Consider the following 25,779-nt stretch of genomic DNA (forward strand, 5'->3'; position numbering starts at 1 on the left):
AACACTGTGGGCTAAGCGCTCCATAGGATCACTTGATGTTGGACACATTCAATTCCTGGTACTTATGACTCCTTCAAATCTCCACGCAGATTTCTTCTAATTCCTTTTTGTGATTCTCATCGCTGTCTTTTTGACTGAGTCTATCATCCTCCTATGAAAAATGAAGAGGTTCTGCCCTTCTTAGAACATCTTGTTTGTCTGCCCTTAAGCACCCATTAGTCTTCATCCTTTTTTCACAACTCTGCTATCCAACATCCATAAGCAGATGTTCTCAGGAGCCCATCACACAGTGACTGACATCCTTGATAAAGTAGCAAGAAAAGGCTTGACTTAACAGAAGAAACAAAAGCCTAAAGTCATCAAAACAAAGTAATATCCTGTGTGAAAAGTTGCAGTCACGATGCCTTGTGGTTTGAGTCCCTTGATCATGTGCCCTAAGGGAAGTAGGTTGACAGTGGCCTTGGATGACCGAGATTCTCAGGCCGTGGCTGTCTGGCGCATCTTCAGTTCACCTCACACTCAGGGTTCCTTGGGAAGGAGGTTCTGGAGCCGCGGTCCACCATTAGGACGATGATTGTCAGGTTGCTCTTGGCTTTTAACTTCTTCCCCTCAATTCAAGGAACAGGTAAAACAATTCAGATTTTTCTTCTCCTCTAAGTTTTTCTTTTGCAGTCTTGTGATCAATGTGTTTTACTTTACATTTCAGACAGTGTATGAAATGTGGACATAGGAATTGTGGTTCTGCTCTAATATGATAGCTTGTTATTTAGACACTCATTGATTCTCAACTATAGTACAGTATTTTGATAGAGAATAGTTGGAAAGCAGGAAGATATATTTAGCTACTAGTTGACATTGCCCTAGGATTTTTGAGTTATATATTGCTTTTTTCTTTTAATTTAAGAAGCTGGTTCTGAGTAGGTTGGTTCTGAAAGCTCTGAATTTAGGCTGTGTAGATTTATAATATAAATTCAATTCTTCCTAGCTCAACTTAGGTGAGTATTCCAACTCTTTAAAACTTAGGACTTATTTTTGTTTTTAAAAAAAATCTTTAAAATGAGAATGATAGTTTCACCTTGATGTCATTACAAAGACAAAATAAAATAATCCATATGAAATGCTTAGCTCACTAAGTGCTTGGCTAGTGTTATTAATGTTAATTGTAACTGATGTCTACCTTAATTGAGTAGGTCTCCAAAGAATGCTGGTGTCTGTACAGAAGCTAGAAAAATATAAATGCTAAAAAATTAATTTTCATCTACTATTGGCTGAAATCTGTTGTCTTGGGTTAAAAACTTTAAAATTCCCAATGATGATACATTTAACACTTTTGGAGCACTTGTTTTGAGCTGTATTAAGTTTTCGCAAGGAGGAATTACACAGTACCTCAAACCCCATTATAGATAAAGGGATTGGGAAGGCAAGGAAATTAAATATTTTGCTCAAGGATGTGCAGCTATCAGTTATCAGAGGCAGGATCCCAACGGCATACGGCTGCTAACTCCAGAATCTGTGCTCCTGTCATGCTGTTTCACCTAATGTGATGTAGCTTGTAAGTTCATGGACATAAAGAAATCCAAGATTACATCATTTCCAGAAAGTACAATTCCTAACAAAAGGAGCCTGTTCCTTTGGTGGTAGGAATCAGACATTTGGTCAACTTGTTCTCAGAGCCAAGTTTCACTTGGCTCAAGCCTTGGATTGATAGGGATCACAACATGTTTAGATAAGGACAGTTATTTTTGCTTGAAAGACATGTTAACGAACCAGCACTGTCAAGATTCTGTCTTTGGGGTGCTGTACAGAGTCTAGGATTTTTGCTTTTGTTCTTTGAATCATGTACAAATATTCCAGACAGTGTAACTTCCCGATGTGGTACAATAGCTATACCTATGTCGGCACTTCAAAAAGTTCATGGGAAAATTAAATTAAAAGATGATTATTTTGGTACTTTTGTGGAAACCCATGCAGTCAAGGGTCTTCAAAGAATTCATGAGAAATGCATTATAAGCAAATCATGCATGCCTTTCAACATTACTTTGCACCCAAATAAATATTGCTAATTCAGTTTTCCACAAAGTTTCTGAATCACCCTCACATTATATCCATTTATTTTACTTTCTGATGTGCCATTGAATTTAAATATGCATATAGTTAGAGTGCTGATAAGTCAAAGACCTGAGGTGATGACAAGATATGCTGCAGGATCTGGAGCCAAGCATTTGGAGTTAATGAATACATTTTAGAAACACATTAAAATTTATTTTAAGAAGGTCTATAAACTTTATTTTAGGGATCCTTAAATTTCATTTTAAAGCATATTTAAAATTTCTTAATTTATTATACTCTAGAGGGAAACTTCACACTGGCTACACAGTTTTAAATTGGCAATTCTAACAAAATGCTTTTCTGGTGTTTTGTGGATAATCATCTGCCATCAATTCATTCACTCTTTTTTGAAGATTTCTTGTATAAGACTCAAAGTTTTATATTTTTCCTTTAGTCTATTAAAAGGGACACAGTTCATAAGGAATTGTAGCATTGAGCCAGGCAGGACATTTGCTTTTTACTTTGAGAAACATTAGCTTTTTAAACGCCAGTTCCCTTTCCTAACAGGTTTTAGGACTAGATGTGAAGTGACCATTCTATTGCCTATAAGCTAGGAAGGGAGCAGGCACTGAGATACTTTGGAATTGCCTCTTCCGGGAGGCAGGCATCTAATAGAGTGTTTATGATATCCTGTATCAGTGTTCCTGGGTTCGAGTCCCAGCGCTGCTCCCAGCGCTGCTCCCAACCACAGCTCCTGTTCTGTGCACTCTGAGAAGCAGCAGATGATGGGTCAAATTGGTTGGTTCCTACCATTCAACATGGGATGACTGTTGCAGGCATTGGAGACACACACACACACACACACAATTTTCTCCATATCGTTCCCTTTCCTACAAATTAAATAAACAACAAGAAATGCCTTTTCTAGTAAGAAAACTTCTGAGAAGGAAAATAATTATAGCGCACAAACACACCCAATCTATTCAGATAGTGCAAAGCCCTCCATGTGCTACTGATTGTTCTGTTTGTATTCACTTTCCTTGAAGAAATTATAGATAAAGGAACTGAAATCCTTTGATTTGTGATTAACAACTACTGTGCCCAGGCTGAGATGTGTTTGTTATGTCTGAATATGTATGAAGAATCGTTCCGATTTCCATGAATTTAGTGCTTTTAATTTATGGGTTCACAACACAGCTTGAAAGAAATGTTATATGAAGCCTAGCATGATACTTCAGGATTTGGGTGATGCTGTAAAAGTTCTTTATGACTCTATTAAAGAGACACAATTTAGGAAGAGTGAGTGAACCTTAATTTGGACAAAATTATTTGTGAACACCATGTGTTTTTAACAGGATCAACTGAGAGTGACAGAGAGGACTTGCTTGGGTTCCAGCAGAATTGTAGAACCTTGAAAGGGAATCAATTTGTGGCTGATCAAACAGGAGTGTTCATGTAACACATGGTTTTCATCCTATGCATAGCTTTTGTCTGTGTTGGCTATTTTTTTTTTTTCAGCAAGAAAATGATCTAGTACAAAGAAAATAATTCAGAAATACAAGCATTTTTTTTTTCATTTCCTTCCAAATGTTGGTAAGTAGACTGTCAAGATAGTCACTTTGGGCACAATTGATTTTATTAGTGTTGTGTCTCCTGAGCACTTCTGCGAGCGGCACAGCAGGCAGAAAAATGATGAGTATTTAATAAAAAGTCATCGGCAGAGTAAAGCAATTAGAAACATCATATTTATTTCAGTCTTCAGCAAAGGACTCCTCTGTGGTAGTTGTATATACACAGAGAGCAGTAATCTACTTTGCCAGTTAAGTGTTGTTCTGGGGCTGGGCTTGGGCCAGCAAGGAGAGAAGATGGATGTCGAAATTTAGTGCAAACTGTAGAAAGTGTTTATGTGCCTTCCAATGCTCTGCCACTAGGGTTTCTGGCTGTTAACATCTCAACTGGCTGTTTTACTATTTCGAGTCATTTTGATAGATGTTTTAAAAATATAGACATTGCTTACGATTTTGTTTTACTCCACATGCCCTAAGATATATGTGTCAATAGCATACATGTATATGTTCTTACACAGATGTAATGAACTTGTAGGCTCTAAATAAAAAATTGTTTTTTCAAAGCCACCGTCCAGCAGATTTTACAGCAAATGCTGTGACACTAATAGCAATATACCAATTCCAGGAAGTACAATGAATCATTGCTACCAATAGATTAGAGATAGAAATGAATCTGTGGCCATCACTCCAAAGTGTTCTCATTTAAATCTGTGCTGTCGGTGGAGAGGCACTCTTGCTGCCTCCCTTCTTTTGGCCATGGGCACCCTCCTCCTCCATGGTCGCTTTTTCTCATCAGTGGAGAAATGCCGAATGATTACTCTGGGGCTTTTATCTTATGTGGCTATCTTCCTCCAAGTACTTCCTGCATGCAGTGTGCTGACATTCGCAAAATGACTTTTTTTTAATGTCACCAATATCCCAGAAGAAAATTCTGTTTGCGGTTTGTCATCTCTAAAACAAGAGCTCTTTAGTGATGAGTACAGACATCGGTGAGGATATAGAATCCCTTCGAGTCTGATCTTAACACCAGACGGCAAGCAGTCCTGCAAAGCGTGGCTGTTTCGCAGCAGGTCATGATAAAGGATGAAACAATATTTTACCTCCTCTCCATCTTGGTAGATTGGTTTATTGTTTTCTTTGAGAAGTTTGTCTACAGAGGGAGTCTCCTGCGCAGCAGATGCTTGTGCTAAACAGTGGGAAAAGTGACAGCTGCCTGGCTTTGTGTGCCACTGGAGGGGCCTCCTGCTTTCCAAGCTGTGTGAAGTTCTCTGCATCTCTTTTAAGGTGGTTTCTTAGACTATTTTTCATCAATAGCATAGTTTTAGCACCAAAAGACACATCCAGAGTTTTCAGGCTGAGAACCATTACATGAGAATTAACCCTGGAGTGGAGGTAGCGCAGGCCCATGGAGAAGTGGTTGCAAAGCAAGTGTCTAACTTTCTGGTTACTCTCATTGCGATGGTCTGAGCACAGAAAGAGAGGTGTGCTGGGGTGGAAGTGAAGGCTTAACAGTTCCCTCATCAGTAGGTACAGGTTCCATAAAAAGAGGGTTTGGGGACTTTTTTTTTTTAGCGTCAGTACTTTAGTGCTAATTTAGTCTGTGTGTCACCACGCAGTTGATGCTTGCTGGGTGTCTTCCTGGTTGGCAGACAGCCTGCCACGTGGTGGAGAATTTCTTACATAACTCTGAGCTGCTCCTTTATCTCTGCATCACTATTTATGTCATCCTTTTCTCTTATCAACTGCTTTATCTAGGGTTAATGGTTCCTGCTGGTGTCATTCAGAATTACTCACTCACAGTGCATGTTGGTCCCTGAAATATTCATGAGCTGCTTTCTGCAGCATTTAAACCACAAAGCAATCCAAATTGCTGACATGTCCAGACAAACTTCCTAATTGAGAACATAGGTGTCTGAATTACTATTATTTGTATTATTATTGTTCTTACTTACCGAGAAGATAGCCGGTTGTCATGACTTAGGGATTCCTGGCAGTCGGTGAATTGCGTTTGCAGGTGCCATGTGATCTGATGTCTGTCCTTGATCCTGAACACTCACAGTAATGAGAGTACATAGTGTAATATCAACTGGGTTCCATTCCTGATGCACTGACTCCATCTGACAGTGGGTGAGGATGGGCATCCGTGAGGAGGGTGTTTCCCTTCATCAGGAAGGCCTTAGGGCACCGAAAGGGGGTGTTAGCAGGTTCCTGTTACTGCTCCTTGCTGCTGTGCTTTGCTAACACAGATCCTTCTTCATTTGCTCATTCAGCTGGTATCTATTAAAACTTGCTATGTGTAAGACACTATTCCAGATTCTGTAATAAATAAAAAATCCACTTTGAGCTTTAAAAAAAGATGAGAATTGTGAAATCTTTCTGGGAAGTTATTTTTTTTAAAATCAGGACATGGTAAATAATACTGTATCCACATAAACTAATTTTATAGAAAGCAATTATAAGCAGAAGCATCCAGAGAATTATTGAGTGCAACCCCAGATGTACAGAGATGAAAAGAAACTCAGACATCTTTCAATTTGTGATCAACAAATTGTATCGTTTCCTATAAGCAGCTTATAGGAAAAGGACAATGCACCTGACTTAGGCTTTTGCCCAAGATGAAGCATCTCTTGTGTAACTTTCCATCTTTCAGGAGCCAAGCACATTAAGTGCCATTGTTCTTTTGCTGAATGAATGACAGAAAGAGTTTGTCAGAGGAGAAATGAGAATACCAAAGAATGCTTCTCTGACATATCCAAAGTTCTTTTTAGAAAGTTCTCACTGATCCTTGTGATAACATTTCTCTCTCAGAAACTAACGTCTTAGATGTCATTGCTCAGACGGGACTTTCTGTTAGGAAACCGCTCGAGTTCCTCTTTGTTAGGTTGAATGTAGCGTGACACTTCTCTAAAAGGGCAAGGGCAAGCATCCTTCACACCAGTGGCCACTTGTGTAAGAGCAGAGATCAAGGTTAAATGTATTACTTAAACTTGTACTGCCCCAAAGCTACTTGTTTGGGAAATTTATTATCCAGGCTCCTGAATTCTGTTACTTGTACTCATTTTTGTCCTGCTTTGAAAGCCTCCTTGTATTTTAACATCATACTTTCTGTGAAAAAGGAGTCCTGTCCTCGATGTCCCTGGTAGGTGTGACACACATGGTCTTGGACAGTATTAGTTGCCTGGCCTGTTTCTAGACAGAAGTCATGCTTCTACCATGTGCTCTTCACTACACAACTCTCTCTTCTCTGGTTCTGCTAGCTTCCTGTCCCTTCACCACTAAGACCCTAAAGTGGTCATAGCTCTGCCACCACAAGCCACGGGTTCCAGCGCTGGTGCCTGTGGTTTGCTATCTTCACACCTTTGCCAAGAAACCCTCCTACTATTGTCCGATGATGAAAGTGTCATTTGATTTCTCTTGGCATCTGAATGAGACAACATACTTGTGCATGTATATGTCACAGTCACACAACTCCCACCCCTTTTGAGAGGCATTCTTTATATATATTTGCATTCCTGATGAAAATGGAGTTTCTAGACAAGTAACCAGAAAGACAAATGAAATGACGATAAAGTTATTTAGAAACTGTGACCTGTATTATTCTTTTCTTCACTTTAACATTAATTTCTGAGAGAATCTGGGGCCATTCAAAGTGTGATGGCTCATGAATAGTTTCGTTTTTATTTCTCTACTAGCCCAATGAGGAATGTGAACGATGTTACTGGGGACTTTAAAAAGTTCTTGGAAAAGTGGGATTAAAAGATAAGTTTATGTGGAGTCACAGTGATTTTTAAATTGATACTTTTAAAAATAATATTCATTTTTCATGAACTTTTTTTAAGGGACCCCCTACAGCAAGATTTGTATTCTTCTTTCCCATGTCTACATACAGCCAAGCCACCAACTAGAGTCACCAGAGTAACAGAATGCTCAATCTCCCTTTCCTCCAAGTAGCACTGTTTGTCTTGAAAGTTCTGCCCCTTGCAGAACTTGAAAAGGAACAATTGGTCAGGGGGCCACATGTTGAGGGTATCCCGGGCCTGAACAGGAAATGTACTCAGAGGAAAGTTACAGTAACTTAACCAGCATTGTGGTCAGGAGTGGGGTGTTCTTTCTGGGCTGGGACACCAGCGTTACCTTCACAACATACTCACAAACATCACAGGACAAGACTGTTGGAAACAGAAAGCTTTCATTTTTGTTCCTTCCTACCAAGCATCTTAAATTCTGTTCAATCATAATTTTTAAAAAGCAAGCAACATGGTCATGGTTAGGCTCTTTCAACCTGATTTTTCATCTTCAAAAGAATCTGAGATGGGAATACCAGGAATGCAGTAAAGTTCTTAAACACTTTGAAAGAAAAAGTAAAAAAAAAAAAAAAAAGAAAGAAAAAGTAGCATTACTAATTAAACAGGTAGGGTGTCTCTTTCCTTCTTTAGCTCTCTAATGCAGACTGTAACCTCAAGTGCTCCTTACCCTACACTCTGATTTAGCAGTCTCTGTGTCCGTGTTATTTCTCCCTGGTGCTGTGACATGGGAAAGGAAAGAGAGCATCCTACAAATGTCAACATGACAAACAACGTAACCCACAAAAGCTTGAAGTTGAGGATTTTTCTGCTGAGATTCAGATTTAAAAAAATGTGATTTCGTATGTTTTGTACTCTTGGGCGAGCAAGATTGATGAAGATGAGATGATTATTTCTAGTGGATTGGGAGTACTTGATAACAGATGTTCTTTGTGACCCTGCTGGTCTGTAGACCTTATCTGGGATCCATTTGTGACCTTAAGGAAGTCTTTGAAATCCTAAGCAAAATGTTTTGACTCTCTTAATCTAGGGGGTTATGTTCTAAGATCACAGTAGTGGATGCTTGCAGATGGTGTACAACAATGTCTTTCTCATCTTAATCAAATATTTATTAGATATGGAGGGCATAGCTTTTCCAGTTTGAGGTAGGAGAGCAAAACCAGTATCGAGTTCTTTCTCTTTTACAATTTGCTAAATAGATTAATTCTTACTGTAGATCTTAGCAACCTCAGCAAACGACTCCTCTTTCCTTATTTAGTCAAGAACTTTTTCTTTTTCATTTAAAGGAAACACTTTATAGCTACTCTTTGGCATGCTTCCTTTCCAGCATCACTACTCTTGTGTTTTGGGGCTATGGTAAAATACAGTAAGGGTTAATTGAATGCAAACCTTGTAGTATCATGACAGTTGATTTGAACAAATATTGGTGGGAAATGCATATGGCATGGATGTCCTGGAGTGGAGCAGTATGAGGTTTTGTCACGTATAACTAGTCATTTAAAACTTATGAATGATTTACTTCTGGAATTTTCCATTAGGCTCTTTTGGATCACAATCAACTGTAACTGAAACTACAGAAAGTAAAACCGAGGATAATGGGACAGGCTCCTATAGCGTGTTCACGGGTTGCCAAGAAAGTTTGGAAATACACTTTTTCTAAATATGAATCTAGTGTCAATTCAATCTTAAAAGAAAACGTTGTTTTTTTTTATTCATCCATGATTTAAGCATCACTTCTCCATGCCTAAATGAATTGTATCTTAACTTGAACATTGCGTGACTTTGTTTAAAAAGTCATTGGCTGCTTGTGTCTTTATTCACTTGTTACATAAAATGAGAGATTAGCTTAATTCATCTCCAAATTTCATTCCAACAAAGTGGTAGACAGTGTAATTTGTCTTGAGTTGTTCCTTTTCGCATTCCATTTACTCTACTGCTCACGTCAGATGACTGGTACTGTCCTCTCAACCCAGGTGAATGATCTATATAATGAAGCCCTGAAATCATGTTGAAATTTTGACGCAACAAGGCAGAGCTAAAAGAACAATAGGTGAGACATCGTGAGACGTGAGATTAGGTTTCCAGAGTCACTTGTTCCGAAACTGTGGGCAACTCACAGACCTCTTTGACCTCATTTCTCCATCTGTAAAATGGCCAAAAAGATGACTGCCCCTGCCTGTTTACTTCACAGGTTGGTATGGAGTTCAGATGAAATAAAGCAGAACAATGCATATTATAGCTCTCTGAATGTAGGTCACAGAAATGAATTTAAGACAACATGTTTACCATCTTGTACTTTAGACTCCATCTTTGGAAACCTAGCCATCAACTGAGCTTTTGGGGAGGGTCCTTTTAAAGTCATGGTTCTTTGATGCTTAGCCACACCTGAGAAGTGGTTATCCACTCAACCTGTGGGAAGTGTTGACCTAAATATAATAATTAACCCATTTACAATAGGTAAAAAGAACCCCTCTGTTCTTCTCCTGTTCTTCTCCTCCTCTTTCTTTCTTTTTCTTTCTTTTTCTTTTCTTTTTTTTTTTTTTTTTTTGGTAAACAAGCTATGTATACCCCACCTCATCTCATTCTCATGGAAGTACAGGCAACTTTCAATCTTCCAGAAGTCAGCTCTGTCATAAGGTTCAGATTATCTGTGGGAAATCTTTCAACTCTCACTACTTTGCAGCAGATAAGGGCCTTCTCACCTCTGATTTTACTCTTCATGTTGCCTGTTGTCAAACAGGACTCATGAGGGAAAGAGGTTTGAGGTTACTGCTTCCTGTCTCCACACCTTTAGCTGGTTTAGCTGCTAGGAAAGGCTTTGAAAAGCAAAGCACTAAATTCATCATCAAAACAACTTGTCAATTTAGTTAGAGAAATGTCAGTCAAGGCAATCTTGTGGCACATAAGCAAATACATGAATGGGTTGATGAAGATTCTGTTTAAATCCAGCAGGTTTGACCAAGGAATGTCTTCCTTAGCCACTCACAAGGAGGCAGATAAAGTATTCCAGGGAGTGGTGTAGGTTTGTTAACATTATAACAGACTAGAAGGATGCTCTTCATTCCTTGAGTGGACTAGAAATCAAAATAACATCAACCAGAAGAGAGGCTGAATATATTTCTCTAGTTTCTTCTGAATCTAAATATATCCTTAAATTTTACAATATGTCTTTAAATTATTTTTTATATTTTCCCCCAAACACAGAGAGTTAAAATACACTTTAAAGCCAAGTGTCATTGGATATTCTGCTTACCCATGACATTATGCCAATCCCATGGAATAAAGGGTGTGCATTTTCACAATGCTTAATTTTAACAGAAAAGAAGAGGAATCATTGCATCTACTGGAAGTTATAATAATCACATGTATTCAATATTACTTAGAATTACTGGCTGCATTTTTCTGCCACCAAAGGAAGTGTTTTTTTCATTTGGTGTCTCTCCAAAGCAGATATATACTTTGAGGTTCTATGAAATAATTCCTCGCTAAAACTTCCCCAAATTATTGATATAAATCAAGATAGGCTAAGTTTTATAAAGATACAAAATACTGAAAATCAAGAAGTTATGTTAACCAACCCTGAACTCAACTTGAATCTCAAACTAGGAGGCTGTTAGCCACATGCTGGCAAAGAAAGCAAATAATTTCAAGCATAGTATATACGCTACCTAAAAAGTTACTTATTTATTTGTGTATTTGAAAGGCAGAATGAGAAAGAACAAGAGATTGAGGAAGAGAGAGAGAGAGAAAGAAGGAAAGGCATAGAGAGAAAGAAGGAAAGGCATAGAGAGAAAGAGAAAATCCTTCCATTTGCAAGCTCATTCCGGCTGAGCCAGGTCAAAGATAGGCGCATCATCTGGGTCTACCATATAGGTTTAAGGAACCTCAAGGCCCTGGGCCATTATCTTTCCCTCTTAGGCACTTTAGCAGGAAATTGGATTAGAAGCAGAGGTGGAATTCCACTCAAGGCACTGTGATGTGGAATGTGGGTATCCTATGCAACTACCTCATGAACAGCACTCTAAAGCCTGCCCCTCCCCTGCCCAAGAGTCAGCTAATGAAAATTTATCTGTGTGGACATAGAAGAGAGGAAAACAAGCAGAGAGGGAGCACCCACTTTGCAAAAAGCCATAGCATACATAGGTTTCAAATCTTTTTCTCCAATATAGTCTTAGCACAAAGAATCATGAAATATTTATCCTTCCCTTGCTCAATTGGTAGATATACTATCAACTAAGAATATGGAATGTGTAACAGCAAGGCTAGATAATGGGATTTCAGTTTGCTTCCCCAGAGAAAGTTCTAATAAGAAAGTAATAATGGTTGGGTAGCAGATTTGAATTTAGAGTCTCTGTGACGGAGGAAACACTGACTTTCAGATATTTCACTGTATCATGTCTTGTGATGGACAAATCATTTCAAGAGAGAAAGACCAGTGTTCTTCCTTTCTGAAAAGTAGCAAATATGGAGCCCTGCATGATGGCTCTGTGGCTAAATTCTCATCTTGGATGTACCGGCATCCCAGCTGGGCCCTTGTTCATATTCTGGCTTTTTTATTTCCCATCCAGCTCCCTGATGTGGCCTGGGAAATCAGGGCAGGGTGAGCCAAAGCCTTGAAATTCAGTACCCGTGTGGGAGACCTGGAGCAAGTTCCTGCCTCCTGGCTTGGATTGGAGCAGCTCTAGCTGTTGTGGTCGTTTAGGGAGTGAACCAGCCGATGGAAGATCTTTCTGTTTCTCCTTCTTCCTGTAAATCTGTGTTTCCAACAACAACAATAACAAAAATAACATTAAAAATCATAGAAACGCAGCAAACATGGAAATAAGCTCCAGGAGCCCACTTGGTCCTAGCAACTTTTGAAGTCATTTGTGTGTTCTTTGTCATGATCCCTCCAGCTGGAAGAATGTCTTCAACCTATTTCAGGTGTCTGAACTTCTGCTGGATGCTGATTGGTCTAGTTTGGTAATGCAATGAAGAAGAGACAAATGAAGAAGATGCAGGCAAAAGGAATACATTCATTTACTGGTGGGTCCTCTTGGCCTGGGGAAAGTCCTTGCTAACGTCCTCCATCCTGCTGCTTCACTCTTCTTTAAATCAATGCTGTTTTTGCAAATTTTAACTTGGAAATATTTCTTAGCTTTATCCAATTGTGTCAAATTTTCTTTCAGTCCATTACCACGTCTTCCTAAGACTATATTCTAAATGGTCTCCATGCTTTCACTCTGGTAGCCTTCAAATTTATCTTCCACGTTTTTGCTAACATGCAAAGTTGTATACATCACTTATCTGCTTAAAATTCTTCAGTGAGTCTCTGTCACCTGCAGGAAAGATCCAAAGCTGCCTGAAAAGAGGGGTTGGTTCTGTTATTTTCTGTTGGGTTGATTGCTCAGCCCGTCAGTACTGGCTTAAAAAACAATGGTCAAGCAAAACAAAAAAAGAACTTGAATTTTCATATGAAGATCATTTTTTATTTCAGGACATGTTGAACTTTTTGATTCTCTCTTAAAAATTATTTTATTTGAAAGGCAGAATTACAGAGAAAGGACACACACACATAAAGTTGGAGGGAGAAAGAAAGAGAGAGAAAGAGAGAATGAGAGAGACAGAGACAAAGAGACAGATCTTTCATCTACTGATTCACTCCTCAAATGGTCACATTAGCTGGAGCTGGGCTGATTCTAAGCCAGTAATTAGGGGTCTCCTCTGGATCTAGGTAAAGGGGATTAAGAATTTAAGTCATCTTTTGTTGCTTTTCCCAAGCCATTAGAAGGGAGCTGGATTGGAAGTCGAGCAGCCAGGGCTTGAACTGGTTCCCATAAGAGAAACAGGCATCACTTGTGATGGCTTTATTTGCTATGCCACAGTGTTGGCTCCAGGAACTTTTTGATTCTTTACATGCTTACTTTTCATTATTTCTAGAGTATTTGTTCAGTGAATGAAAAATGAATGTAAAGTTGTTGAGACATAAATTTTTTTTCCTGTTTTTTAAAAAAATTTTTTTTATTACATTGCATTATGTGACACTGTTTTTTAGGCACTGGATTTCCCCTCCCCGCATGGTGGATTCTTCCACCTTGTTGCATTGCCACAGTTCAAGTTCAGCTGAGGTTTCTTCACTGCAAGCATATACATACCAAGCATAGAGTCCAGCATCTTATTGTCCAGATAAGTTCAACGGCTTCATGTGGAGACCATCTCAGGTCTGAAGGTAGAGTCGGCAGAGTGTCATCCCGACCAATCAAAAGCCCCAACATAACATCTGCAACAATCCACAACATCATGGAATTAGTGGACATAGTATTGAGTAACCAATATGTTAATTTTTTTTTTTTTTTTTACATTTTACAGGTAGTATTTTTCATACTGACATCATTTCATCTTAAATTAAGGCAAACATGTGGTATCTAACTTTTGGGTTTGGCTTATTTCCCTTAGCATTATGGTTTCCAGTTGGGCCCATGTAGCCACGAAGAACTGCATTTTATTTTTTTAAATCGCTGAGTAGTATTCCATGGAGTAGATGAACCATAGCTTTCTTATCCAATCTTCTGCTGATGGGCATTTCGGTTGCTTCCAGAGACATAAATTCTAAGCAAGATTTAATGAGCTAGCTGGCGACAAGAATGAAGCAGTCACCACCTTTCACTCAGCAATTATTTGTTGAGATCCTATTAGATTCTCAGTGCTATATTAAGCTTTGGGACCAGGGTTGTGGTGCAGTGTGATCTTCCATATAACTAATGGTTTGGGTCCCAGATGCTCTACTTTTGATCCAGCTTACTTCTAATGGTCTGGGGAAGTAATTGAAGATGGCCCAAGTTTTTGGACTCCTGTCACCAACCTGAACATCTCAGGAGGAATTCCAGGCTCCTGACTTTGGAGCTGGCCCAGCCCTGGCCATTGTGACCATTTGAGGGTGGTGAACCAGTGAATGAAAGATTTTTTTCTCTCTATTTATCTCTACATTTAACTCTGCCTTTCAAATAAATAAAATACATATTTTAAAGAAATGTAATATATAGTCCTTGCAGACAAACACTTAGAAACTAGGGCCATTATAGGGGCCAGTGTTGAGGCACAAGGATTTAAGTTGCTGCCTGCATTGTTGGCATCCTATATCAGTTCCACACCACTTTCAATCTAGCTACCTGCTGATGGCCTAAAAAAAACAGAAGATGGCCCAAGTGCTTGGGTCCTTGCCACCTGACAAGAGAGAACCCAAATGAAGTGGCTGGTTACTGGTTCAGCCCAGCCCTGGCCAATGTGCCCATTTGATAGGTGGGTGAACTAAGAGATGAATGATCTTTCTACTTTCTTTCTTTCAAATAAATAAATAAATAAATAAATAAATAAATACATCTTTTAAGAAAATTGTGGGCCTAGAATAAACATGAATTGAAAGTTAAAGAAATGGAAGCATATGAAACAATGTAGACGCTGACCAGGAGGCAAATGCATGACATGGATGCAATTGTTCTGATACCTGAAAAGGGAGCACTATTCTGGACCTCAGAGTTAATGAAACAAAGTGTGGGGGTGAATGCTCCCAGTGCTGGCATGCTAACCTGAATGATCTGGCTGACAAGGAGGTATTTGTCTTGAAGAACTCAGATTGGGAAGCCTGTGGATGACTATGTATCTGAGGATAACAAGTTAGATTTCATCTGTCACCATATGATTTGGGAATTCCAATCTTGTTCTAAGAGAAATCGCAAATTATGGCCATGTGAAAACATGTATTCAAGTGTTTACAGCAGTGTAGTGAGGCTATATGACAGTAGTCAAAAAATGAAGAATGGTAAAACAAAATGAGGCCGTTCCACGCAATGACTGTTACTGAGTCACAGAAAGGAATGGTGTTCTGATCCATGGGATGCTGCAGATGAACCTTGGAAACATTAACTGAAAGAATGCAGACAGAAAAAGGCCATGTCCCTTATGATTCCCATTACACAAAATACGCAAAACAAGCAAGTCCACAGAAACAGTATGTAGATTAGTAATTACCAGAGGCTGAAGGGAGGAAGGAATGAGAGCTAAATTCTAAATAGGGTATTAGGTAGGATGCTTTGTTGTGTCACAGTGAGTTAAGTCACCTTCCATAACACAGGCTTCCCATGTGGGTGCCGGTTTGAGTCCCGGCTGTTCCACTTCCAATCTAGCTTACTACTGGTGGCCTAGGAAAAGCAATGGAATATGACCTACATGCTTGGGCCCTTGTCACCCACATGGGAGACCCAGATGAAGCTCCTGGCTTCAGCCTGGCTCAACCATGGCTGTTGCAGCATTTTGAGAAGTGTACCAAGATGAAGATTTGCCTCTTTCTCCTCTCTCTTTGTAGTTCTGTCTTTCAAACAAATAAATCTTTAATGCGAAATAAAGTGTCTGGGATTTCTGGGATCATTTATTGGCCATCCACTCACAACTTGATGAATATATTAAGAATCTACTAATTGTGCACTTCAAAATGGTGGATTTCATGATACGTGAATTATCTCATTAAAGTTATTATTGAAAAACAAAATCCGCAGTATGAACCAACTATACCAGAACTTCTGGAATTGGGAACACTGGGCCAAAGATTTCCTTTTAAAATTTCTTGATTTACAGAGAGCATTGGTAAGTATATAGGAGAAAGTATCTTTAGTTTAGTTCTATTCAGCTTCCTTCTACATAAAGCAAAATCAGAACACATGAATTCAAATGCAGGTTAAATTGCAAAGTTTGTTTGTATAGATGCTAATTTTATTTGGCTCTTCAGTATAAATAGATAAGGTATTGCCTGAAATAGCCATTTTAATAATGCAGTGGTAGATCACTATCAACACATCCTAAGACAATAGTGTTTGACTTTGCATTGAGATTTGACTCAAAGATGCATAGTGATTTTCTCTCTTGGGCCAAGTTAGGAGTGGTCACTTTCTGGCAAAGTGGATCCTTGTGTGATGAAGAATGGTGTTTCAGTGATCCGTGTCTTCAGTGCTACTGGCTAACTTGGGTTTTGCTTCTGGTTATGTTCACAGTGACTTTAGATAAGCCTTGTAATGTTTCTAGCCCTCATACAGTAATTTGAAAAAAAAAAGCCAAAATATATTGTCATGTGCCAGTCAGTGAGAACACAAGGCATGCCTTCTTTATAAATGTATGAATAACAAAATCTAGAATAGATCTGCTAACTTCAATACTTCCCAAATAGTGATGAATAGAAAAATACACAAATTTCTTGAGAAGGGTGTTTACCATACATGCTTTGGAAATGAAATGAAAGCAAACCCTCTGGTTTCTTTTTCCCCCCTTACTTTTTCATTCTGTTCTTGGAATAGCCACCACTGAATGTCAAGATGTTTAAAAACATTTTCATGCATTCACCAAAGCCTGTATCACAACTTACAAACCAATCTGTTCATGCATGTGCCAAGCATTAAAGGCATTTCCAAATATAACAGTCAGAAAATTGGCTGAAGGCATGACTGACATCTTAGGAATCTCAACTCAGATTTAGCAATCCTGAGCACCTCGCTGTGGTACTCAGTGCCAACAGAAGGCCACGTTCTGCCTTCCAGGTGAGAACATGTCCCACTCAAAGGAAGGTGAAAACAACACCAAATGTAAACTACTAAACTCTTGGTGCCATTGTCTTCATCTGCCTGGAGAAAGCCTGTGTTGATCTTCTCATATGATTAATTAACACTTCTCAATTTGAGGAAAAAATTATTCTTCCATTCTTGTTCTAAGCAAATGGTTCTTCCCGCAGAAAATAAGATTTTGGTGAAGCAGTCTCCCATGCTCGTGGTGCAAAACAACGAGGTCAACCTCAGCTGCAAGTATACGTACAACCTCTTTTCGAAGGAGTTCCGGGCATCCCTTTATAAGGGAGCAGATAGTGCTGTGGAAGTCTGTGTAGTGAATGGGAACTTTTCACATCCACGTCAGTTTCATTCCACTACGGGGTTCAGCTGCGATGGAAAATTGGACAATGAAACAGTGACTTTCTTCCTCAAGAATCTGCACGTTAACCAAACAGATATTTACTTCTGCAAAATCGTGATCATGTATCCTCCTCCTTATATAGACAACGAGAAGAGTAATGGAACCATCATCCATGTGAAAGGTAACATGCAACTCTACCTGAGAGTGACCCCATGGTTTACCATTGCAGCCCTGAAAACTGGTTCGTGGTTAGTGCTGAGGTTGGGGAAATCCCAAGGGATCTGATGCTAATGGAAGCAAATATATATATATATAATTAATGTTCTTCCATTTTAGAGGAACTTCAGGTTATGGTTTGAATCTCTTTACTTTCCCTCATTGGCAATGGGCAAAAAGAGATAGTCTGTGGTTACGTGTCATTGACAAGGTTATTCCTGATTCCAATGGTTCATGGAAAGGTTGTTAATAAAATGCAAGCCCAGTTATTCTGAGAAGGGAGCTTCATTTAATGGGTTAAGACTTAAGAAGAATGGGTTCCATCTCTAATTAATTTTCTCTTGATGCTTCATGATCCTCTTCAGTGAAAATTTCAATTTCAATAAAAAATGGATTCTTTTCCATTTGCTACCAGCCAACTGTGTGTTTGTATTTCATCCATACTCTGATGTTTAGAAGGAAGAAACTATAATTGACAATGTACTTAACTGCCTTTCTCTTAGGATGTATTCTTTTTCATTTCAGAGCAACATTTTTGCCCAGCTCACCTATCTTCAGAATCATCAACGTTCTTTTGGGTGCTGGTGGTCGTTTGTGGAGTCCTGGCTTTCTACAGTATGCTGCTCACAATTATTCTTTTTTCTTGCTGGGTAAGAGAAACAACAATGCTTTTATGTGAGTCCCCCACTACACATGCACTCTGAACATACTCAAGAATGTTGCCTAGGTGGTTTGTTTTCTGTTTTACATGTAATTATGACTGTTTTCTTTATTCCTGCCAGACTTGGTTAGGTTCTCTTTCAGCCTTTTCAACTTTATCTGAGATAAAACGGGGCATAAATTCTGTTTCAGAAGGCAGTGAATAAGAAGCTAAATGAACCAAGAGGTGAGAAGTCAGGGACAGTTACCTTTCTTTTTTGTTCATAATTGTGGCTAATACAGTTTTAACACATGCATAAAAATCTAGGCAACTCAGGAAGCAAGGCAACTGAATCCAATGAACAACTGTGGTTCAGGGACAAAAAATCATGAGAGACTTGGCTACTAAAATTGTGTATTCAAATCTAGAAGAAACTAGGTCTGTTTATCTGAGTCATATTTTTGTCTTCTCTGAAGCAGTTGAATTCTGTGAGACCAAGTATGGTATTATCATTATGAAACTGTAATGGGAGCTAAGCTTTTCTGAGCTCTCACCACTGAATTGGAGCTTAGCAGTTTTTGCAAATGCTCATGCAGTACACTTGGCATGCCTTTTTTTCATCTTCCTTAATGTTGAATTTTTGGCCTACGTTTCGGCATATTTTGATGACCATATCTATTGTTGAGAAAAGGCCTCTAAGCAAAGATCTTTTAGAAGACTTCCCTCTTTTGTGCACAGCTTGATGCAGAACTTCATACATTGATTCCATGCTGTCTTTGAATATCTTTCCACAGAAACTAGATTCATATATATGAGTCTTCAAAAAAAATGCAAGCTTCCCAAGGAAAGGAATATTTCTCTTGATATTTTCCATTCATTTTGATGTTAAGTATATTAAGTGCTTATTGGATTGACAAACTGGCAATCCCAACAGGCCAAAATAAGGATTTAACTTAGTTTGCCTGAAGTCTGACACTCTTTCTTGAGATATAATTCATACATTAAATGAAGCCATAAATGGGTCAGTGATTTCTGAAAGTCATACCACGGTTTGAAGCTATATTCTTGGCTAGAGCCTGGATGCTGAAGACACAGCTCTGGATTTTCCATCATACAGTTCTGTCATTCATCCTTAGATTCTTGCAAATTCTTGCTGGCCTCTTGCTGGAGCTTGCCTCTAGGTTGTTCCCCACAGGTTCCCTGAAGTTCACAGTGCCCCAGGGGATTACATTTGTCAGGCTGATGTGGCCTAATCTGTATCTTCTTTAAGGTTGGGAAACAAAGTGGTCGCTTGTCCCTGGAAATTCTTTATATATGATGAATGTATGAGATATCATATTGGGGATTTTCCTGGCTTGTTTTCTGTAGGCTACCCAATTTTGATAGGGTGCTTTAGCACACACACAAAAAATCTGAAGTTCTGCCTCAGATGTTATCCATCTGATGTATCCTTCTGGGTTTCGGTGTCTTCATCCCAATGCTGAAATCCTCTGTGATATTTGCCCATGATTTTAGAATCATTAGTTCTGATTGTCCCCTAGTTACTTTTAGGGATTTTATGCCGGCGTTATTGCTGTTCAATCCTCTCACTGGAAATCTCAACTTCCTAACGTAAAGGCCAGGAGCAGTGGCCCCTGGAGTGTCCTTCCTGGAGAGGTATTTCCTTGTGATATGTTGACCTAGGTCAAAGTAATTTACCAGCTATGTATGAAGTAGTTTTGTGAATTGCTTTACTCCTCAGTTGCCAGAAGGATACTGCCCATCATTTAAAACTTATTATGAATATGCATTAGAATGTTAGATATTATAATGAGGCACTAATTTGCTGAGTGACTCAAAGCACCCAAAAGGACAAAAGCAACTCTTTACTTTCAGTGTGTTAAGCAGTTCCTTTCAACTCAAATATATTGTAGACACTACAAATTTTCTTTTGATGCCACTCCTAATTCCTGGTGAGGTTCATCTTGCCTTCTTTTGAGAAAATTTATTTGGTCTTACATGCCTCATTGGCTTCCTGTGAGTTGGACAGACTTAGAATTTAGTGTCATGTCACCTCTGGCTTCTTGTATTCCATCATATTGGCCAATAAGGTTTAACTTAAACCCAGGTCTCCATATTCTCTTTCAAAAGCTATGGTCATGCAAATTTATCTGTATTTCATAAAACAGCATTTTTGCCCTGGGCTTATCTTTCAATATTGCTCTGCAACAAGCATCATATGCATCTAGGCCATTAAGGATCCCCAGAGTTTAGCCTTTCCGAGGTAATTTTCTAGGCTCCTATTTTTGGCAGATCTGCAGTGTGCCCTGGTCTGAGTTACCATTTTTGGGAACTTCCTGAGAGCCTGTGATGAGCTCCTGTAGGCTGTTCTAGGCTGAGTGGGTTTCTAGGAGCAGCTGTGGATTCTATCTCAGTTCTTGACCTGATGTTGACATTGGAGTAAACAAAGAGCTCTCTTGGTGATTTTGCCCTAGCCTAGCACCTGTCACTGTCCCTCAATTCTTCATTCACTCAGTTGAAAGGTAAACCAATTCTCTTCCCAAATCTAAAGGAGTCTTTAAAACCAGTCTTTCCTACTACAGATCACAATGTAGGGAGTGTGGATAGTGCCTGTACAGGTAATACATGCCTTTAAATTTGGTAAATTCTTGAAGACTGTCTTCAGATAGATAGCCTCATATGTACCCTGTGTGTTGTTGCTGTTCCCCCAGGAAACAAATTGGAGCAGAGGGAAGGGCAAAATGAAAGTGTGGCCCTCTGGTCACACATTTTTTTTAAAAAAGATTTATTTATTTTTATTAGAAAGTCAGATTGACAGAAGGGAGGTGATACAGAGGGAAAGATCTTCCATTTGCTGGTTCACTCCCTAAGTGTTTGCAATGGCTGGAGTTGAACTGATCCAGGAATGCCTTCCGAATCTCTCACATAGATGCAGGGTCTCGAGGCTTTGAGCCATCTTCTACTGCTTTCTCAGGCTACAAGCAAGGAGCTGGAAGGGAAGTGGAGTATCTGGGACATGAACTGGCACCCATATGGGGTCCTGGCACATGCAAGGCAAGAACTTTAGTAATAAGGCTACCATGCCAAGCCCTTCTGGTTACGTATTTTAACAAAGGCTGTGGACTAGGTGATAGTCACATGGACAAATAAGTGGGTACTCCCTTCCTCTATCTATCTATCTATCTATCTATCTATCTATCTATCTATCTATCTATCTATCTTCGATAGATGCACATGGGCACAGAGGGCCCTTTATAGTGTTCCCAAGTCATGCATATGCCATTTCCCTACTATAGCTCTATTTAGAGTTAAATTGATAAAAACCAAATGTATCATCTGCTAATAGCATGAGAGTAAGCCTGGCAGCTGATTGCAGCAGGTCTTGCATGATTTTTGTTCACAAACTGAAAAATCTCAGAGTCAAATCTCCTCTACCAGCTCTAGCATTTTGGAATTTCTGGAAGCAAAGACCATTGCTTGGGAGCTTGGTGCAGGAGCCCTCAGGGCTGGAGTAAGTACTAAAAATACTTCTCAAGGTATCATGAGCAGTCTTCTAAACTTATCTGGGGGCAAACCTTTCCTTGTCCACACTCTTGCCATACTGCAACCCTGCTCCCAAGAGGGATATGGTTTTTCATTCATATAGCCATCATGTTTACTGGACAACTTAATTCACAAATTTGATTTCTTTGAGTCCCTCTATCTGAATTACTTCCTCTATTTTGCATATGTAATGATATCCTTTCTTATTAGTTGTAGTAGGTAACCATGTAACCATGTTAGCATCCAAGTGATCCAAGCTGAATTTGTATTTTCTTTTAAATCGATGCATCTTATTGCCCTGGCCTTCCGTCTGTGGTTGGAAGACAATCCTACTGGTCACCCAGACTCAAACTGGTCATTGGATTTGAGCAAGGAGGACTCAACCTGGCTGATGATACTCATTCAAACTTCATAATGAATTTTGCATTCTTTATTTAATTATAATTCCATTTTTTGATGACTAGACTTTTTACATCAGGATTTCCCAATCTTGGCTCTATTAATGACATGTTTTTGGACTAGGTGCTTCTTTATTGTAGCAGAGCTCCCTGTGTATTACAGAATGTTGAGTGCCATCTCTGGCCTTTTCCCTTTAGATGCCAGTAGAATCTTCATGGTGACAACACAGGATATCTCAGGCTTTGCCAAATGTTCCCCTGGCATAGGATATGGGAAGTATCAAAAATGAAGCTTGGAGAGTGTACATATGATAGTATCATTCACTGAGTTAAGAAACATTTTAACCAGATTTTTGGGAGAAAATATTACATTTTGCTTTTGGACATACTAAGCTTATAGTTCCTTTGAGATCCAGCTCAGAGATATGAATTCTGGTGAACAGTTGATATTTGAAGCTGCAAATGTGGACAAGATACCTACCTACAGAATTAGCATGAGTAGAGGAGAAAAAGCTGGGGCCAGTTAGGGAGGGATGAAGCTGCAAAGAGGCAGGGAAGGAGCGGCCAAAAAGGTAGGATGTCTCAGAAGGCAGAAAAAATGTGTTACAAAACAGTGTGCAACCAATAGGATGGAGTGCTGCAGAGAGTTCAAGAAGAAAAGGACTGACAACACGTTGGGTGTGCATTGCGCCAAGGAGATAAGGGTTTTCAAACTCGTCTTTAGCATATAAATGTGTCTCTAAAATACTTCCTTTACTTGGGATTTTTTGAGTTAACTTAGGGTGGCCAGTGGTGAAGCTTCATGTATCCATCTTAACCAAGACCCAGGGGCTCAGTGCTTGCTGGTACCACAGCCACCTGACAGCTGGTGTTTTGAAGAGTTGTCTCCAAATTCCCTGCGCTCTTCCCAGTGCAGGTCCTCCTGTCCCTCCACACTGACATCCTCCTCTTTTGCAGATGACAAGTAAGAAGAATAGGCTCCTTCAGAGTGACTACATGAACATGACCCCCCGCAGGCCTGGGCCCACCCGCAAGCACTACCAGCCCTATGCTCCAGCACGAGACTTTGCAGCCTATCGCTCCTGACACGGACGCCTATCCAGAAGCCAGCCGGCTGGCACCCCTTCACCTGCTCACCAACACTGCTCTGGATAGGAAAGAATTGCCTCATCTTCAGCCGGCCATCGTGGGTCCCTGTTAGGCCACCAATGTCAATTTTTCCTAAGTGACTAGACCAAGGCGCAAGATCGTTCTGAAACTCTAAAATGAAATCAAGGAAATTTGCCATAGTGGGCTCTGTCATAGCGGCAGGGCCGTGATCCAAATTCAAACTTACCATGTATTTATTGATATCAAGAAAGAAAAGTGGATTCTGTTAGCCTTAAAATCTGCTTCCAAGCTGCTGACTGGGTCCAGTTCTTGCCTCATGCACCTGAGCATCTCAGTCAAGCAAAATGCAATAGTCAAAGACATTTTAGGTGGAGAAGGGCTAGACTATCCCTCCCCTGTTAAGTGGGTATTTTGGGTGGGTTAGATTAGAGTGTGGGCTTGGTAGGGAGACTGAAATATTTTAAAACTGTTAAAACACTGTCTGTCATTCATGAAATGAGCCATTTTGTTCATTTTTAGTGCTTCTACCCCCATTATCTCACATTAGTTTAGAGATATAGACATTGCTTTTGCTGAGCTCTAATTGAGTTTAGTAATCTTGGCCACTGATTATCCCTTTAAAGTAACATTAGGCAAACCAACTTGCCTTCCTCACACCTGAGATGGGAATTCAGCATTCATATTCATGGCATGATTGCCAAAGAATAAATGCATCCTTCCACATCAATAAGAGTGTGTGAAGAAATAAGGTCACTTTATGGCAAACATATTTGAATACTATAAAGGATAACTTGCTCGCTAGATCATTCCATTCAAGTCATAGGGTGATGTCTGTGCTTCCTGTTTGCACAGTTGGTTTCTTCATTGCGTGGGTGGAGATTTGAATGGGATGTGGAGAGAATGTCCACTAGGAAAGTGTTAAGCTTGTGAAAGAGATGTTCACATTCACTGGGGCATGAGGAATGAGTTCTGAGAAACTTCCTGTGAAGTAGAGAGATCAAAAGGAAACAGCATGACGTTTGGCATGTGCTGAGGAGCTGGCCAGCCTTGGGAGGAAGTTCCCAAAGACATTAGGCATTAGGCAGAGGGATCTGTGGGGAGAATTCCTTGACAGGAATGTTCCGTGCTTGGAACTCAGAGCTCCAGAACCCCATGTTTGTTCCTGAAAGCTGTATGGCCACTGATACGGACAAGTATTTTGGAGCATGTCTTTTGAGACCCTTCAAAGTCCTCAAGAGACTACAGGGCCTGACTCTGGAAGGACTGTGGATATTTTGTTGCCTCTGATTTGGGTCAACTGAATCATGGCCAAGGGATCTTGAAGAAAGACTCTACTGCACCTTTACAGTTCATCCAGTGCTCTGGTTATTCAGGCATTGAGGAGCTTTGGTTCTAGAAGCTGGTAGACCATGTTCATGTCCTGGTACTAGTTGAATGTCTTCAGGCAAATCACTTGATGTTTAAGACCGTGCTTCTATAACTAAACTAGAGGCAAATGATCACAAATGTCTGTTCATGGACTACAATCTCTGTGAGGACACAGCCCAAGTCTGTCTTTGCTTTGCTCATCTCTGGCATTTCGCCTCATGCCTGACATGTAATGTTAGCTGTGAATCTTATTGCCATATAGAGAAATTTTTCACAAAAAGTAAACTGGGCAATAATCTAAGAAGTGATTGTAATGCACATTTAAACCCACTACGAAGGGATGAGGTGCTAAAAGTATGAAAACCTCTTCATTTTCATCATTTTCCTGTTTCTTAGAATATCTTATAACAAATTGTAGGGCATTTCCTCCTTACTTCTTTGTATATAAAAAAAAGCCTTAGAACATTTTTCTAAACATGGGGAGGAGGAGATGGGTTGGAATCTTATTATTTCAAACAGAAAATGCTGTACTCAGTTGATTTTCAAATGGGCTTCCATTTCATGAATTTGATTAAATTCAAAGAAGGTCAAATGCAGCAGTACTTGGGAGATAAAGGACTGCTGAATATACAGCAGCCCTTGTGCTACTGCTAGGCTCTTGGCATACCAAGTTCTTCTATCTAACTTATCAGATTGTATTTTAAAATGACAAAGCTGGAGAGTTTTTAGAAAGGACAGTATCAAATAAATAAATAAACTTGAAAAAAAATGGAAAGATTTGATCTTTGGTAGTAAGTGGTTTTCTTTTCTAACTGGAAAAGTGGGTTTACTAAAGATGAATCACACTTGAGATTTTTCTTACTCACTCTGAACAGGACCAAAGTAGAAATATTATCTAGGGAAGTCCATTTTCACTATTAGTGTGAAGAAAGAAATGGCTTAAAAACAGTGGTTAGAGCAATGCTTTTACAGTTTCAGATATAGTAATTATGAAGAAAACAATGTCATTTGCTGCTATTATTATTCTAACAGTCTTACTGGCATTCCTATACTTTTTGATTGTGAGCTGAACTGTCTTGGGCTGAGCATGTCAAGTTAAGGAGACCAAGTGTACATTATATTTCGTGTATTCAGTGATAAAATTGCTAAATTAC

General features: G+C 39.4%; 1 protein-coding gene across 1 annotated transcript; it reads left to right on the forward strand.

The window, feature by feature from the left end:
* Window positions 1-441: 441 nt before the first annotated feature.
* On the forward strand, window positions 442-25,779 carry CD28 (CD28 molecule). Its single transcript, XM_040984527.1, has 4 exons — window positions 442-625; window positions 17,175-17,531; window positions 18,092-18,216; window positions 23,105-25,779. The coding sequence occupies exons 1-4, from the start codon at window positions 571-573 to the stop codon at window positions 23,231-23,233; spliced, it is 666 nt and encodes a 221-aa protein (XP_040840461.1). The 5' UTR covers window positions 442-570; the 3' UTR covers window positions 23,234-25,779.

Source organism: Ochotona curzoniae, unplaced genomic scaffold (genome assembly GCF_017591425.1).
Source record: "Ochotona curzoniae isolate NIBS_2020 unplaced genomic scaffold, NIBS_Ocur_1.0 contig_4148, whole genome shotgun sequence".
Classification (NCBI taxonomy): Eukaryota; Metazoa; Chordata; class Mammalia; order Lagomorpha; family Ochotonidae; genus Ochotona; species Ochotona curzoniae.

Coding starts and splice junctions, on each gene's coding strand:
- CD28 (XM_040984527.1), top strand. CDS start 571: ATGATTGTCAGGTTGCTCTTGGCTTTTAACTTCTTCCCCTCAATTCAA. Junction 626..17,174: donor CCCCTCAATTCAAGGAACAG/GTAAAACAATTC, acceptor TTCTTCCCGCAG/AAAATAAGATTTTGGTGAAG. Junction 18,217..23,104: donor TTATTCTTTTTTCTTGCTGG/GTAAGAGAAACA, acceptor CCTCTTTTGCAG/ATGACAAGTAAGAAGAATAG.